Below are 16,454 nucleotides of genomic sequence, written 5' to 3'. Positions count from 1 at the left end.
TAACCCCAGCAGAGCACCCAGTGGTTTTTTTTGCTGCAGGAGATGAATTTATCCCCTTGCATTTACTTTTTTCCGCCAGGGTGATGCCAATCCACCCAACCCCCTGAAAAGAAGCCCAGCTTGCAAATCTCTTCTGAGTCTGTCTGAACAGCTGTTTTTAACTCAGGAGCAGAAAGGCGGGGGCGAATCGGTCGCCCGTCATCGAATGTTTGCCGTTTGCACAATGCTATCTTCTGTAAACACAGCAGCTAATGAGCACGCTGCAATCGGCAACCCGGTTTCTGCGGCTAGAAATTGCAGCAGGATTAATCGAGAGAAGAAAGGGGTTTACGTGTGCTTCGTGCCGTGTTCGGACACCGGGCTCGAGTCTCCTTCCAGCCCAGTGTGTCATCCATCCCCCACCCCCCAGTAACTGCTAAAGTCAGTCGAGCTGCACCGGTGTAAGGGCAGGCGGTGCAAAACCGAGCGCTGCGGGTTGTCAGAGCAGACACGTGGCGTGGGGGAATATTTTTGCCGTTCCCTTTTCCCAGGGTGAAGCTCTCGTGCCTCTGCCCGGGGCTATGAGTTTTACGCCCCGGTGCCATCCGCACCGGTTTAGTTTTGCTCCCTGCTCTGTTACAGCAGGTTTCTCTTGCCTGCGGCATCGGGACCTGCTTTTCCTCCATGACTTTGACTTTCCTGGGCTGAGGGGATGCAGGGGAGGAGCGTAGGGTTACAGCCCAGAAAGTCCCCCCCGTTTCCTGCACGGCTTCGCGCAATCCCAGCTGCTCCCAGCCGCCGTGCATCGCTCTGCTCCCGTCCTCATCCCCTCTCTCCAGTTCTATCTCTAGCAATCAGTGAGTATCTCCCTTTCTTCTGCCCCGTGGCTCGACTCTCCAGGCTCCCGTCTGTGGGCAATGGCTGTGTCCGTGGAAGGGAGGGACGGGGCTGGGGGACGGGCAGAGACTTTCCGTCCCTTTTGCGGATGAGCTCAGGCGAGAAACATTTCCGAGGCTCTGCTGGGTTACGTAGCAGCTCCTCTGCAGAGGAGGTCCGACCCCGTCTCGCTTCTCTCTCCTGCCTGCGTGCACCGTCAGGACTTTTAGCAAAACAGGGCTGACGGCAGCAAGCGCAGCCAACCTCACCGAAGGTCTCACGTGGGGGTTTTCTCCTGTGCCCACCCAGTGTGAGTCCCGGGAGCTTACGTTTCGGTGAGAGGAGAAGCTGAGAAAGGGAGGGAGGTGATGGCTGCTTTTGGGAAGGGTCCTGAGGAGGTGGGGAAGCTGCTCGAGCAGGTTGTGAGCAGACTCTGAGTCTCCTGACACTTCTCTGCTTCGTGCTGAGGTGTCTCCCAAAGTTTGCAGGCTCCCAGATCAGCAGGGGAGCAGAGGGATGCTGGCACCTGGGGCAGCCTCACACGTTGCAGGGAGCAGAGAAGCCCTTGAAGGGTTCAGGAAGGTGAGAAGGGCCCCAGGGTGGCGGTGGGGAAGGATGGAAGGGAAAGAAACAAGGAGAAATTTCCCTGCCAAAGGCTGAGGGTTGCAGGGAAGAAGACCTGCTATGAGCTGGGACAGCGAACACACTGTTGCCAGCCTGGAAAATGAAAGCCCATCACGCTTTCTGAGATCCAGTTCTACCAGCACTTTGGTGGAGCTGGTTTTAACACAGTGGAGTGGAAATGGTGCAGGTGACCACCTTCAGCTCTGAGCTCTGCTGGGTGGCACTAGCTGCTACCTCAGCAATGGACCTGCACTCCTCGAGGCCGATGTCTTCATGTCCCAAATCTCAGTCCTGGTGGAAGGAATTCCAATGTTTCCCTTGCGGGTGATGAAGATGGCTTTTGCCAGCAGCTCCATTGCACCAGCTGACGTTGCAATACATTACAGCATAGAAGTTAAAATGCAAGTAAGAGCTGAAGAGATAAAATAAGTCTTCAAAGCTGGGTGCCCAGGTTACTGAATGCAGTGGTTTTACGGTACCAACGTCCCGGTGAAGCCACAGTTGCACTGTCTGAGACCTTATATACAGCATTTTGTAAGAAACGGAGGGGAAAACCCAGCAGGCTCCAGCACCCACAGGCACGCCTGAAGCGGGCGATGGGGCGATCGCAGCCGTGCTGCTAAAGCAGCGGGTCAGGGTTGATGGCCCCTGAAACACAGCTGGCTTTGGTGCGTGAAGACCTTGTTAATATTAACAACAAGGTCATGCAGCACAGCCTACCCCCTGAGCTATGCAGTAGGTCATTAGGGGATTTTTAATCAATGGTCTCTGCAAACCCCTCCTCTTTAGGAGTGGTTAATTTGTGCAACAAAGCCTCACCTGCAGGGACCATGCACCATTACCCAAGAGGTCTGCATGGCATGCAGCTATGAGTCAGGGCTATGTTTACGCAAGTATATACATATATATATGTATGCATGCATATATACGTACGCTTCACTTGCCTGATGCAATGAATTGGGTTGTTTGCCATTGCAGTGCTGCTAACAGCATATATATCACAGCAGTAGCAGCAATAATGATCTTTGCTGGCTGCGCAAGCCTGGAAGGGAAGGGGCTTGCTGATCTGGTGTTTTTTAGTAGGCACCAAAAAAGATAAAAAAATGAGCAAACCCTAGAGGGAAACTGGTTAATGAGAATGTCACACCGATGCCGGAGGCTTTGTGCCTCGTCTGCAGCAGTGCGTGACCTCCTCCCAGGTTAGCTGCAGCCCTGAATCAAGGCTTGCCTTCTCCTGCCGTATTGAGGCAGTGGAATAAGAGAGGGAAGGGTGAGAAAGAAGAGAGGGGCAAGTAAAACTGGTGTAGAGCTAAAAAGTGCTTAAAAGAGTCTCCCAGGTCCATCCAGGCCGGTTTAGAGCAGCTGTTGACCCCTGGCTTTTACATGCAACGGGGAGAGGCCCCGGTGGGAGATGGGGCTACAGGCACAAAGGTATTTAGGTGCCTGGCGAGCTGACTAAGCAGGTTAGAGAGAGGCAGGGATGTGAAGGGGCATGTGTGGGGCAGGAGGAGGCTCTCTGTCTCTGAGCGCAAGAGAGGGCTTTGCAGAGTTTGCTGTAGGTTTGAATGCCGCTGAGCGGGACTGAGAGCAAACCAGCCTCGCAAGGACACAGGAAGCATCGTGCAGGTAAAGCAATCCTGGCAGGGAGGGTAGCGGAGAGCCTGGGGTAGGGGTGGAAAAACAGTCCCATGAGATGGAAAATGCTCACGGGCTTGCAGATGTCGCTTGCTGCATTAACTGGCTCTACCGTGTGCAACCCCAGATAACTGCTGGGAAGGTCTGTGATTGCTCCAGCATCAAAAAAAAAAAAAAAGATGAAAACAGGATCATTTTATCCCAGGATGGGTGCAGGTACCATGAAAAATGTCTCTGCTAGGCTCTCGGTTGGAAAACCCTGCAGCCCCTTGCCCTTGCTCTGCCCTGCCCATGCCACCATCACCCCGTGTGCCTGGTAGCGCCGAGCCTTGGAGAAACACAAGTGGGAGCCTTGGAGCCTCCTGCTTGCAAACAACATTTGGAGGACTGAAATTAGGGCAAAAAACCTGATTTGGGCACCTTTTCTGCCGCAAACAGGCAGCGATAACCACTGCCCCCTCTTCCTCTGAGTTAGCAGAGGAGAGCCCAGGAAAGGTTGGCTTTTCTCGCACCGCGCACGCGGTTACTCAGCGTCTCCCTGGGTTGCCTGACCCTGTTTTGTCCCCGTCTCGGGAGCGCAGAAGCGTGCGGGAGGCAGAGGCGTGTGCAGGGCGATGGGCTGGCTGGGACTGGCGTTACCACTGTACACAGCACACCCAGCAACACGCCAACACCGCGCTGGCTGCTCCGCTCCGCGTCCCGGGGCGCTCAGCCTGTGCAGGAACCCCTTCTGCATCCAAAACTATGGTAAGTGGCCTTTCTGCAAAGAACTTTTTTTAAAAAATGAAGAGGCAGAGGGGAAATTGTAACATGGGGCAGCAGCAAATCCCTGGCTAGAGACTGAGAACGACATAGGGCTATTATTTCACAGATGTAAAACTCTGTATTTTAACTATATTTGTTTAACTATTGCTTAGGATGCAGCTAGGAAAATGAGCAAAAACCACTTCTGGAAGTGATCTAGGTTTAGGGCAAAGCAGACTGTTGTGATATTAAAGTTTACCGTGTATTGTTTTCAAAACAAATCAAAATTCAAAAATTCTGGTTCCCTAAACCCGGGTACGTACGCTCAGGAGGGATTTACAAGCTCATTCAGAATGGGTTATTGTAAAGAGTTCCAACAGACACTTGTAGAAGTCTCCCTTACCAAAAGCAAATGGTGAACAAACTGGCAGATTTTTTTTTTTATTTTTTTTTCCCCCCCAGAATTTGGCAAAGCAGTAGATAGCAGCTCTGGATGGGGAGGGAAGAGGTTTTTTTTTGCTGCTGTGTAAGATAAGCTCCGACCCGCTCCCCGATGCCTGCAGTGTGTGGCTCAGCCATAACACATCCCTTTTGCCTTCCAGCCCTTTTCCATAGCCTTTTACCACCCGCCGCACCAGCCCATGCCTGCGGGGATGCCAGGAGCATCCCCAGGACTCACCATCCCGGTGGACATCCCCCCCTTCCGCTTCCAGCCCCGTCGGGTCGGCGTGGACTGGCGTCGCTTCAGTGCCATCGACGTGGAGCGGGTGGCCCGCGAGGTGGACGTGGCCGCGCTCCAGGACCACATCGCCGGCGTGACCTTCTGCAACCTGGATGGGGAGCGATGCCCCCACTGCGGGCAGCCGGCGGACCCCGTCCTGCTGAAGGTTCTCAGGATGGCTCAGCTGAGCATCGAGTACCTGCTGCATTGCCAGGAGCTCCTGGGCACCAGCCTGGCCGCGCACGCACAGCGCCTGCAAGCTGCCCGCGCCGAGCTGGCTTGCACCCAGCAGCAGGCAGCAGAGCAGGCAGCGCAGCTCCGGGGGGCAAAGGAGGAGAGCAGGAGGTGGAAGAAGCTGATTGCCACGCAGCAGCTTCTCCTGCAAGCTGGCCCGGACACCTACTGCAAGGTACGTGGTGGAAAGGTGTAAGGGGTGTAAAGTGCGTCCCCGTGCAGGATGCTCCTTGCTGCATCCTGCCTTTGTAGCCCCATTGCCTTGGCCCCAGGAAAGGTCCTGGTCAGCCCCTGCTGCCTTCCCCGGAGCTGGTTCATCACCTTCACGGAGGCTGCAAAGTCCTTGCTAGGGAAGCTCCCTTTTTTTCTGCTAATTACGGGTAGTCAGGGCTGCAGAGTGTGGGAGAGGGGGTCTGTAGAGGGCTGCCTGGGGAGATCTCAGGAGATCCTTCTGTCCTGGGGGATGCCTCCTGCCAGGGAGACTTTAAGCATCCTTCAGACCACTGAAAGATTTATGGATGCTCCTGGATTTGGTGGTGATTTCGCTTTCCCCCCACCTCACTGAGCTTTTCCCACCCTTCCAGTAGGAAGCCTCGTGGTGCCTTTTTTGTCTGCTTCTTCCTCATCACCAAATCAACGCACTCACTTACTCCTGGAGAGTAAAAGCCACCCAAACCAGGTGATTTAGGTTCATACAGCCCAGTCAACCCTACAAGCACAGGGTCCCATTAGAACCAGGACCTCACTGATGCTGCACTGCTCTGTTGGGGAAAGCAGCATTTTTTTTCCCTGAGCAGCATCCCTGCACCATCATCTTGGCTTCTGCCTTCTCCTTTGGTTTCAGACAGAAGAAACTCCAAACACCCTCCATCTGTGTGCTTCCAACGCAACGGCCGTGTCTCTTGAGGTCTGCCCTTTCGCTTTAAAGCAGCGAAGCTTTGTCTGCCTTGCAGGGGACGTGGGGAGTGCCCCTTTCTGCAGATCCCGGTCCCTCCGCTGACTTTTCCCCCCTCCCCAGTGCCACCTCTGCGGTAAAGCCTTCATGAGCGACTCCTTCCTGCGAGCCCACGTGCAGCGCCGGCACGCAGAGGCCACCGAGGCGGGTGAGCACTGGGATAATTTCTCCCTTCGCTTTCCCAGGCAGGTTCTCCCCCGTTTAACGTAGATGCTGGAAACCAGAGTGACCACAGGAGGTTAAAGGCAGCTTCTTATAACTTCTCTCTTCTGCTTTTCTGTGAATATCGACTGAGTGCTTTCTGCTTGCTGCCCTTCCCTCAAGCACAGGGAGGACACGCAGCCCAATACCAGACTGCACGTGTATTTACAACTCATCTCTGTGCCTCAGTTTCCCTAAGGATCTTCTCCACCCAAAGATTCCATGGGACTGTGGGGATGGAGCTATGTTGGGGAGTTCCAGACAGTGTTTTGCTAGAGTGGGAGAGGGGTTCATCTTCCCTGTGCCCCTTTTTTGGGAAGAAATTGATGCTCCTTTGCAAAACGCTTTGAAAACTGGAGGTGTAACACGCCGTGTGAGAGCCATGGGGCCTCGTTACAGCTTGACCTGCACCCAGCACTTGAACTTGGCAGATAAAAAAGCCGCTTTTGCCGTTTGCTGGCAGGTTGAAACCCCAGCCCAGGGCTGATGCAATGCAACAGGTTGAGCTTTGCTCCGGAGGCACCGGTGCGGCCTGAAACATCAGTGCAGGGCACTTTGGCTGCTTGGGAGAGTAAGCCCAGTGCAAAGCCACGCTGCTCCACGAGCTGCTAATCTCTCCAAGTTTACAAAAATAAAATAATAAAAAAAAAAATAATCAGAGGCCACATGGCCACATTTGCCATGTTTTTTCCTGCAGCTCAGCTACCTGCTCCTCCACCCTGAAACCCTACAGCAGTTTTGCTCAGTGCTTTGGTAGGATTTTCCACCCCACTCAAAGCAAAATCCCAGTAGGAGCTGGCAGATTGCACCCTTGCTCACGGCACCTCTGTTTCCCCGGGCTTTGCAGAGAGGCAGAAGATGAAGCAGGTGGAGCAAATGGAGGATGAGGTGGAGGAGCTCAAGGCAAAACTGCGGGAGATGCAGCAGCAGCTGGAAGTGGAGAGGGAAGCGGAGAAGCTGCGCAGGGAGCAGGTATGGGGTTAAGGTACTGCTGCCAGTTTGGGAAAAAATGGGGAGAAGTGATGAAATATGGGGCATTTTTGAAAGCACAAGTGAAAAAGTCACTGAAAAATATTTTATGGTGGAGCTCATACTTATTTCTTTTGAAAATTTGGCCCAAAAAATTCCTGTGGGAAATGTCACTGTATAAGCCTGCCTGCCCGGGAGGCTGTGCTGCCTTGACCTCCCCACGGTGTGCAGGCAGGCTCTGAGCAGCAATGGGTGTAATGAGAGCGTTAGTGCTCATCCCGCTGGTGCCAGGGCAGAAGCCCCAGCCCTTGGTGCTTCTGCTCTGCAACCAAAACGTCTCCTGCCTCGGTTTTTTCCATTCCTTTTAGGAAATGGAGAGAGCTCACCGGCAAGAAGAGGAGGGCAGGAGAGATTTGGAAAGGTGGAAAGAGGAGGAGAGGACAAAGCTGCATGAAGAGATAGATGGCCTGAGGCGGCTCTTCCTCGCAGCCTGCAAGGACGTGGCCAGCAGGAGCAGTGCCGTGGAGGGGGTGAGCCAGCACCCCGCAGGCTCCTCAGGGCAGGCGAGGGGATGTCCGAGCCTGCTGCCTCACCTGATCCAGGTGGTATCACAGGTTCACAGCCCAAAGCAGCCTCATTTCTTTGCTCCTGGGGCATAGAAGCATTTTGAGGTTGGAAGGAGAGGCTGGCCAAGGTCGTGTTCCCCAGGAGGAAAACAGATCCTCCTGCAGGGCACACAACTCCTTCCTCTCCCCGCTCCAGAAACTGCAGGAGCTTTGGGTCAGAGAGGCGGCGGTGTCCAACCTGGGGACCCTGCAGAACGATGATACCGAGGAGGCACGGGGCCAGACACCGAGCTGGGCAGAGCTGTGGGGCGAGCAGGAGAGGATGGCAGTGCAGGTGAGCAGCATGGTCCCCATGTCCTTCCAGGAGGTGCATTTGGATGGAGGTGGACCTCCATGCACGCACCAATGTGTGCATCTGCTTTGTGGATGTCTGGTCTTGGCTCAAGTTCATGTAGCAATGGGCTCCTCCTGGTGTAGAGCACTGACAGTCCGAGTCCAGAAATGGGACCTGGAGGGTGCAGAGGGCATGTCATGGTCCCAGGTCAGCCCTGCTTGCTGCAGGGAAACCCCTCTTCAGTGGAGCACTGCAGAAGGTCACCACATGGAAAAGCATTTAAAGTACCAAATAAACAAAAGAAACTTATTTACCCATGAATCAGCTGCCTTCTCAACATCTAAAAACATCTGAAGAAGGCTTTACCATGCATGGTACCTCTGAACATGGAGTGGGGTGGGAATGGCACCGCTGTTACGCTGCCAGCTGTCCTTCGGGACCCAAAGGGAAGCTGAATTTCTCTGAGTATGAACACGATCGGGTGCCCATGCCCACAAGAAGCCTCCAGCCCACAACCCAAGGAGGGAAATGCCTGTGTGCTTAATTTGGCAGAGCAGAGCAGTGAGGGAGAACCAGGCACAGGAGGGCCAAGTGGGTGCCAGATGTCCTCGGCAGCTCCCAGGCACCTTGCTCAGAAAAGGCCTGGATGTTTCCCTTATGGTTTTTTGTCCGTCTTAGCTTCAAGCCCCAGAGATGTCAGGTCTCCTCAGAAGAACCAGGAACGCTCTCTCTGTAGATCAGCCCAGCAAGTGGTAACCAGAAAGAGTGGGGCTCTGCGCCTAAAATGAGCCTTGGCTGGACTTCAAAGCCCAGCACAACAGAGTATAGTTATTAGGTTATCAAGGGGAAAGAATAAATGAAATGCAATGACCAAAGCTGTGTCCTATCACAACCAAAGAGAAGGCACGAGCTTGCCACCAGCAGACCTCAAAGCTGGCGTTATATCTTCTGCAAGGCCAGATCTGCCCTTTGGGATCCCAATAATGAATAAAAATCCAGAGAGCTGCTCTTGGTAGTGAAGGGAAGAGGTGGCTCCAAACCCATTTTTACCATGTTCAAGTCTTCTCGTTCCTTTTTTTGCCCCTCTCAGCTGAAGAAAGGGAAGATGACACCCTGTGCCGCCCCATCGCAGGATCAGCAGGTGGTTATGGACCATGTCCATCAGCAGAAGGATGCTCTCAGCACCTGGCTCAGGGGGCAGCCCAAGGTCACAAAGTCCCAGGAAAAGAAGGTTAAGTGAAATAAAAAAAAAAAAAAGGAGACCTCAGTTCATCAAGAGGGTTTAAGCAGCTTTAAAATATTTACTGAGTTAAGACTAAGCCTACTTTCAAGCCCATGCTGTAATGCTTTACTACATTTGGGTCTTTTTTGCTCTCATTAAACACGAAGCATTACATGCACATAGTCCGGCACGAACCATGCCCACTGGGGCATAGATCACCAGAGCAACGCTTTGCATTACAATTTGGAGCATCTTTTACTCTCTATCAGATCTGTGACTGGCACGTGGGTATAACAGGATGACAACTGATGTGCTAGATATGATGGAAAGGAAGGTGCCTAACCCCTTGCAGGTATGGTCTGCTTAAGGGAACTTGGGGAGTGTGTATGCCCACTTCAGGGTTTTGCTATTTTCTGCTCTGTTTTTGAATGCATTTAATAATAATACTCTGCAGAGAGCGGAAGAGTTACCCAAAATTATAGACAAAGAAATGATCTTTGAATGATGCCCAGTCTATTCCTTTACAGATCAAGCTGCTATCTGCAAGCAACCCTCAAGGTAATGATTGCATTTTTAAAGTGAATCAGTTTGGATCTAGATAAACTTTTCATCACTAACAGCCCTTCAGGCCACAATGTCTTCTCTGCCTCCCTCTACATGAATGTGCCACGGAGGCCTCTCCAGGGAGCTGGCTGTATGTCCTCTCACACGAAGCCGTGGAGTGGTGGACACGTTCCAGTCCCTTGACTGTCTGCCTCAACAGCATAGACCACAGCTCTGGTTGCTGGCACAAACCTCGCTTGTCTCTCGGGTGGGTTTTGCACTGCAGCCATACCCCAAAGGAATGAGATTTCAATCAGGCGCTCACAGCAAACGGATGACCTTGCATCATCCAAAATGATGCCAGTGGTTATTTGCATAAAAATAAGGAGGTGAGGCACGCTGTGGGTTCTTCTTTACAGTCTGGGTTCTCTATAATCGATTGCCAGGGAAAGGAATCGGGGACTTCTCAGCTCCCCAGTGCCTGTGGCAGCCGCAGACCCGGCCAGGGGCTGCTGCTCGGAAAACAAAAAAGGCCATAAACCAGGGGTGGATATAGTAGCAGATATCCAAGGGGTACGTCATTGACCCCAGCCCTAAGGGTGGCAGAGGGCTGTTTGCCCACTGACATCCTCCAGCCAGTGGCCTTGCTGGGCAAGTGCCCTGGAGTTTCCCTCGGGGATGTTCTCCAAGGGCTGGTGCCAGACCTGGGCCATCCTTGGATCCCCAAGGGGACAGTTGTGTCCGTACTTTCCATGTAGGAAAATCAGGTGGTGATCAGTGCTTGCTTCTGCGCTGGGGCCTTGGCTCCTCTTTGACCCTCACAAGCTCCTTTCTTCCCTGCAGTGACCTGGGAGGTGACCAAAAAGGTGGCTGTTGAAGAGTCATCAGGTGGGTATCGGAGTTGGGATCATCCCTGTCCTGAGAGTACCAGGATGAAGCCAACATTTGGTTTGGAGTGTTGGGCAGTGAGGATGAGGGGTCCTGGACAAAGCTGGAGGTGACGAGGGGGTGGGCTGGTGGCGGAGGGGATGAGCTCGCTGGTCCCTTCGTGGGTGCGCAGAGTGTGACAGCACCATGACCAGCCCTGCTGCCAACGCTTCACCCAGGAGAGCTGTGCCAGACGGCTGCTGGGTTGTGGGTGGGATTTTGGAAAAGTTGTGGCCAGGAATTAATCAAAATTGAGGAGTAAGTTGCCACTTTGTAGTCTGCTGAGGGCAGCCAGTTGCTTGCTCTGGGACTGGTGGGACCTGTGTCCTCAAAGAGGAGGAGGGACCCGCCAGCCCCCTCCCCGGGGTGCAGACCATGTGTGGCTGTGCTGGTGCCAGCACCCGTCTTTACTCCAGACAGGGAGGAGGCTGCCTTGGGTGGGAAGCAGAGGCTGATGGAAGCCCTGCAGAGAAACCCAAACCTCCTCAAGCAGTTTCGTCTCATCTTGGAGGAAGTGCTGGAGGAAAAGCTGGAGAGCATGGGGGTCAAGAGGGTAAGTCTGCCCTTTCAGTGGCAGTGTTTGCAATGCCAGCCCTGAGCCAATGCAGGGACACAAAGATTTTTTATTTTTTTTTTTTTTAGTGGGGGGGAGAGAACAAGTCAAACACTAACAGGCAGTAAAAAAATAAAAATCCCTATCATCTGGAGCAATCACACCCTGAGAGGCAAATGGGAAGGTGGAGGCAGAATCACACAGTAGCAGAGGGAATAAACCGCCGTGCTCCCATCTCTGAGATTGGTTATTAGTATCTCTCCAGCAAATCTTCCTCACAAGCAGCCTTTCATATGCTAAATTACCCAGTGCTCCCTCTCTTCTAGGGAAGGAGGGTGTTTGAGGGCACAGCAGCCCCTGTCACAGGGATTTCAAGGGGACTTTCACTGTCCAATTCCTTTTCATGCCAAGCATATTAAATAGTACCTCCTACGCATCTTCCCGAGCTCCTGGCAATGCAACACCACCACCTAGCACCTTGCAGAGCTGGTGCAAGGGCAGTGAGCAGGCATGGCTGCTGGGGACCCGCCTTGCTCCATCCACCTCCGCTTCTGAGCAAGGCAGCATTATTTCTGAGCAAGGCAGCATTATTTATTTCTGAGCAAGGCAGCATTTCTGTTTCGGGTCCTGAAGAGAAAGCAGTGACTTCTGGAGTGATTATTTCCTGGAGGTGTTTGTAAGGAGCACTCCTGGGTTCATTTCATGTAGGCTGGAGCCCTGGTGTGTCCTCCCTTTCCCTGGCACGTTATTTGGGAACACCGGGGCGGTGTTAAAAGCAGCAGAGGTGCCCAAAGCCAGGCCCACAGGCGTGCAACCCTCTTCGCTTCTTATCACTTTGCATCTCTACAAGCCCAGGACATTCATGGTCGCAAAACCTGCTCGAGTCATAAATACCTCCTAAGAGAAAATGCTGCGCTTACCCCCACAGCCTAGAAATTGCCCAAAATAGCTGAGATTTACGCTTCAGTGATTGTTTACCAGAGCAGACGAGGGCTTTGCAAATGACTCCTGAAGCCTCATTGTGGGCTGTTTGCATGGGAACCATCGTGCTGGGGAAACGGTGGGTCCCAGGGCTGGTGAGAGCTTCCCTGGGGCTTGGACAGGGCTTGGAGCTTGCAGGATGCTCTTAAGATAAGGGCAGTGCTGCTGAGAGCTTGTTTCACCACCCGACACGTGGGAGGACAACGTCGGGCCCCTCAGCCATCCTCCGCTTTAGGTTGCGAAGGGGATCTCCACCCGGACCTACAGAAGCCTCCAGGCTCTGGTCAGGCTTCAGCAGCAACAGAAGGCTGAGAAATTTCCCGGTCTCCTCCACCTGAGGGATGAGTTGGTCCGAGCGTTGATGGGGAAAGTCAGGCGACGCAAGAAGCCCAGCACTAATTTGCCTCAACAGGCCTTCATCATCCCAGGTGAAGTGACCTCCTGTCCTCCCTATGTACCAACCTCAGGGACCTGTGGCCACCCACCGATGGCCACGGCATGCCATTCCCTTACCCGGTGAGACAAGAAGATGGGGAAAGGGCATTTGGGGTGATGCAAGTCTCTGCAATTGCACTCTGCATCTTGACCTCACGTGGGTTGGCCTGACATATTCAGGAAAAAAATACCAGCTGTCCCCAAAAGCCCCAGCAGAGTGAAATGCAGGTTTGGCAGTGCTTGAAAATCCCTTTCCCCTCCCTGTTCCTACACAATCCCATGTTGGGTGGGTGGCATGGCTCCCCCAAAGGCAGCCCACAGGACTACGAGGAGGTGGGTGCTGATTCTCCTTGCTCTCAATATTGTCTTCCAGCTCGAAGCCCAAAGAGCCCGAGGTCCCTTCGGAGGTCACAGCCCACGGCGATCCCAGCTGCAGCAGAGCCTGAAGCCTCAGTAATCCCCCAGCCTGCTCCTCGGAGCAGAGCCCACTCCACCCGCAGCCCCCCGACAACTCCCTGGGGCACCCTGAGGACCTCCAAAGCCAGCAGTCCCCACCGAGGACTTGTCCCACGGCAGAGGTGAGTCACATCACTTCCTTTTGGTCTCCAGGCAGGTGGGCAGTGCCCGGGACCCGCGGCCACAACCTGTCCCCAGGTGTGCTGGGTGCTGGCCAAACACCAGCACCTTTGGAAACTGCCGGGTGGTGGGTTATTTGGTACCCCAGAGGGGTTTGTTTGGAAAAGGATTTTCCTGGGGTGTCCCTGCCCGTACAGGTTGACTCAACTCGGCAAAGTCAGACCTGAGGGCTTGTACCCACCTTGTGGTGCTGGAGACAAACACGGGCCATTTCCCACCAGTGTTCGGCTCCTTCTTCCCCTCCCAAGACCTCTGCAAGGGGATGAAGGAGGTCTCGTGGGGGCTTGGAGCAAAAGTAGTAAAGATGTAAAACAAAAGATTGGAGAAACTGTGGACCCTGCAGAGAAGAAACAACAGAGAGGGTGTGAGATGGCAGCAGAGAGGAAGAAGAGCTCATCTGTGACCAAGAGAGGAAAAGGAGTTACTTGTTTGCTCCAGGAGCAAGAAAAAGCCAGAGCTAGGTTTTAAACTCAAGCAGAGCAATACCCAAATGCAAGGCAAAGTGTGGGTGTGAGCAGTTGTCGGAGATGCCAGCAGGAAAGTGTTTGCAGGCAGTGGGCATGATGGACCTGGCCACGTCCATGGCAAACACAGAGCTTCTCCATGGGCTGCCCTGCTCAGGGTCAGATCACAGCCCGGAGCATCGCAGGGCTTCCCTGTGTCCACCACAGGAATGGGGAAGGGGGACGCCAGAGCAGCCCCACACCCAACCCATCTCTGTGCACCAGTTCAGAAGCCACACTGGGAGGGAAGAGACCTGCCCCGTTCCCGGTGAGGCTCAGCTCTCGGCAAGAGCCAGCGCTCTCCGCGGTGGTGCTGGGGGATGAGACCGACTCCGACGGGTGGGACCTGGACTCGCTGGAGGAAACGGCTGGTTTGGGTACCGCCTGTTGTTCTTGTAGCAACCGCTGTGGGTCAGCGAGGCGGTGGGGACAGTCCTGGTTAGCACCGTCTGCGCTGCCGTGTCACCTTCGTCCTGGGGCTGAAGTGGGACGAGTCTCACCCCGCCATCCCCCATACCTAGCCAGGCAGCAGGGCGCCGGTGGCTTCAACCATCTGCCACGCGTGTGCCGGACCCTGCCAGGGTATTTTCCTGGGGCTCAATGAATACTGCGGCTGTTCCTTTGCATGGAGGGAAACCAGACTGTTTAGAGGGTGCAGGGAACCCCCCCCAGGACCCAAAGCTCTATGTGCTAAAACCCGATGTGAACCATGAATCAGGGAGCGAGGTGGGCACTGCTCCTGTGCCCCTCGGAGAGGTGAGGGAGGGCAGCAGGAGGCACCTCTTGCTTACGCACTGGCTGCAGCCAGCAGCAGGTACTCCTTGCACGTGGCTTTGGTGTATCCCAGGCCAAAATGAGCTGTCAGTGCTCTGCCGCACACCACTAGCCCAGGCTGCGTGTGCAGATGGAGGTTTTCTCCAGCATCCTTGCACACCCAGGAGCGTTACCCACCCAGTGCTTGCTCAGGGAGGGAAACCCCCGTGCTTTACCCTACGCACAAAATATTTGCTTCCTGAAACAGCTCTGTTGGGATGGGTCCAGACAGTGCTAGTGAGTTTAAGCTATTTAGAAACCAATTTGTCCTGGGGCAGCTGGCAGCCCCCTCCCTTCCCACCCATCCCTGCCGTGGCCGTGCCCTGGGGGTCCCCGTTTCACCCGCTCTGCCGTGCGCAGGGACAGCCCCATCCGCGCCGGTGATGCTCTTGGAGAGACGCCTGGATGCAGTGGCACAGAGACCACCCGGTGGGGTGAAACCCTTCCCAGCCCTGAGCTCAGCATTACCCAAAACCAGCCAGCCCGCCAAGAAACTCCGGGTATCTCGTGAGAATGTGGCCACGGGGATGTTCTCTTGACATAATTTCCATTAAAAAAAAAAAAAAAAAGGCATGTCAAACCCTTTTTTCGGCTCATACCCATCAGTGGTGCCGCAGGACATAGTCTGTGTGCGGGGGGTTCAGGCAAAGCAGCAGAGACTTGGCCCTTGGCCCCTCCAGCCAGTTAGTTGTCTGTCCTTCCCCTGATGTTTGTCCGTTCACCCTTTTTAGGTGGGGAAAAGAAAAAAAAAAATAAAAAAAAATCAGTATTCATGCAATTAGGAACAAAACACTAAGTGCCAGAGAATCAAATTGAGAAAAGGTCTCTGGAACAAATCCAGAGATAATTGGAGTGATGCAATGGCAAAATTATTAAATTACAAAAACAGGACTTAAACATAACCTCAATTTATGGGGGAGAGCTGATGCAATTAAAGTGGTGGCAGTGTCGGAATCAAATTGCTTTTTTAGAAAAAAAAAAAAATTAAAAAAGATTATACTCAAGGAAGGCCTGGCACAAATACTGGGAATTTATTTTTTTTTTTCTTGTTGCAATGATGATGAAATTCTGGGCCTTCATCTGCCAAAGTTTAAAAAAAAAAAAAAAAAAGGCAAAGCGAGAGATTTATGGGACAATTTGCAAGCCATGGGAATAGAGAAAAGGTCTCCTGTGTGGCATCCTGGTGCTCTAATTTTTGCATCAGCCTGATGGAGAATGAACCCCCTGTGGCTTCGTAGCAGGGGAGCACAGGGTGCAAACGCGGGGCGTGGGTCCGGCCCTGCTGCTCCCCTTCACCCCCTGGGTGCTCCTCTCCAGTCTGCGGGTGACAGCAGCGACCTGGAGACATCACCGGTGGCTGCTGATGCCCAGGGGCTGGGGGAGCCGGGCTGTAGGGGGACAGACCCGGGGAGTCCTCTGCCAGCAGCCACTGGATGGTGCCACAAGACCAGGAACGGGCAGCCACTGCTCTGCAGCCTCCCCGGGGCTCCCTCTTTTTGGGAAGACCCCGAGATTGGGGGTGTCCCAGACAGCATGGGGGGGTGTGTGTGTGTGTGGGGGGGGGGTGGTGGGTTGGATCCTCCCTGGGCATTCCCTGTGGATCGCACCAAGGAGGAGAGCCGCTGCGTGGCCTGAAGAGGAGTGGTTTCTGCTCTGCCTTCATCGTGCACGTGAGCGATAACGCAGATTTTGGAGCCCCAGCAGCTCTCTGCATCCCGCAGGCTAACTCTCCATGCCGGACACAGCCCGGCACTTCCATGTGGCTTTTTTATTCTTTAAGCACCCCCCCCCCCAAAAAAAAACTAGCCCAGAGTCAAGGAGGGGTGAAAGCAGCTTTCCTTCGCCTTGGGTCCTTTGCCGGTGAGGGTGATGGAAAAAAGTCTTGTTTTTTGCTCCAGGAGGAACCTGGCCTGAATGCACTTGGACGGAGTAACAAGCCACATCTTCTGTCTCCTTTCCTTCTTGAACCAGTGGAAACTCCAACCCAAAGGATGAGTTTTTGC

At 53.9% G+C, this 16,454-nt stretch overlaps 1 protein-coding gene across 1 annotated transcript; it reads left to right on the top strand.

The window, feature by feature from the left end:
* Positions 1–860: 860 nt before the first annotated feature.
* DZIP1L (DAZ interacting zinc finger protein 1 like) lies at positions 861–15,833 on the top strand. The gene is made up of 14 exons (XM_075760731.1): positions 861–3,861; positions 4,461–4,988; positions 5,832–5,916; positions 6,817–6,941; positions 7,307–7,468; positions 7,701–7,838; positions 8,929–9,069; positions 9,588–9,618; positions 10,447–10,491; positions 10,947–11,083; positions 12,300–12,492; positions 12,873–13,077; positions 13,864–14,015; positions 14,812–15,833. The coding sequence occupies exons 1-14, from the start codon at positions 3,859–3,861 to the stop codon at positions 14,988–14,990; spliced, it is 2,124 nt and encodes a 707-aa protein (XP_075616846.1). The 5' UTR covers positions 861–3,858; the 3' UTR covers positions 14,991–15,833.
* Positions 15,834–16,454: the final 621 nt, after the last annotated feature.

This window comes from Balearica regulorum, chromosome 9, assembly GCF_011004875.1.
Source record: "Balearica regulorum gibbericeps isolate bBalReg1 chromosome 9, bBalReg1.pri, whole genome shotgun sequence".
In the NCBI taxonomy this organism is placed as follows: Eukaryota; Metazoa; Chordata; class Aves; order Gruiformes; family Gruidae; genus Balearica; species Balearica regulorum.
The sequence above is the reverse complement of the archived record's forward strand: the minus strand, read 5'-3'. Positions and strand labels throughout refer to the sequence as shown.

Coding starts and splice junctions, on each gene's coding strand:
- DZIP1L (XM_075760731.1), top strand. Junction 5,917..6,816: donor CGCAGAGGCCACCGAGGCGG/GTGAGCACTGGG, acceptor CGGGCTTTGCAG/AGAGGCAGAAGATGAAGCAG. Junction 9,619..10,446: donor ATCTGCAAGCAACCCTCAAG/GTAATGATTGCA, acceptor TCTTCCCTGCAG/TGACCTGGGAGGTGACCAAA.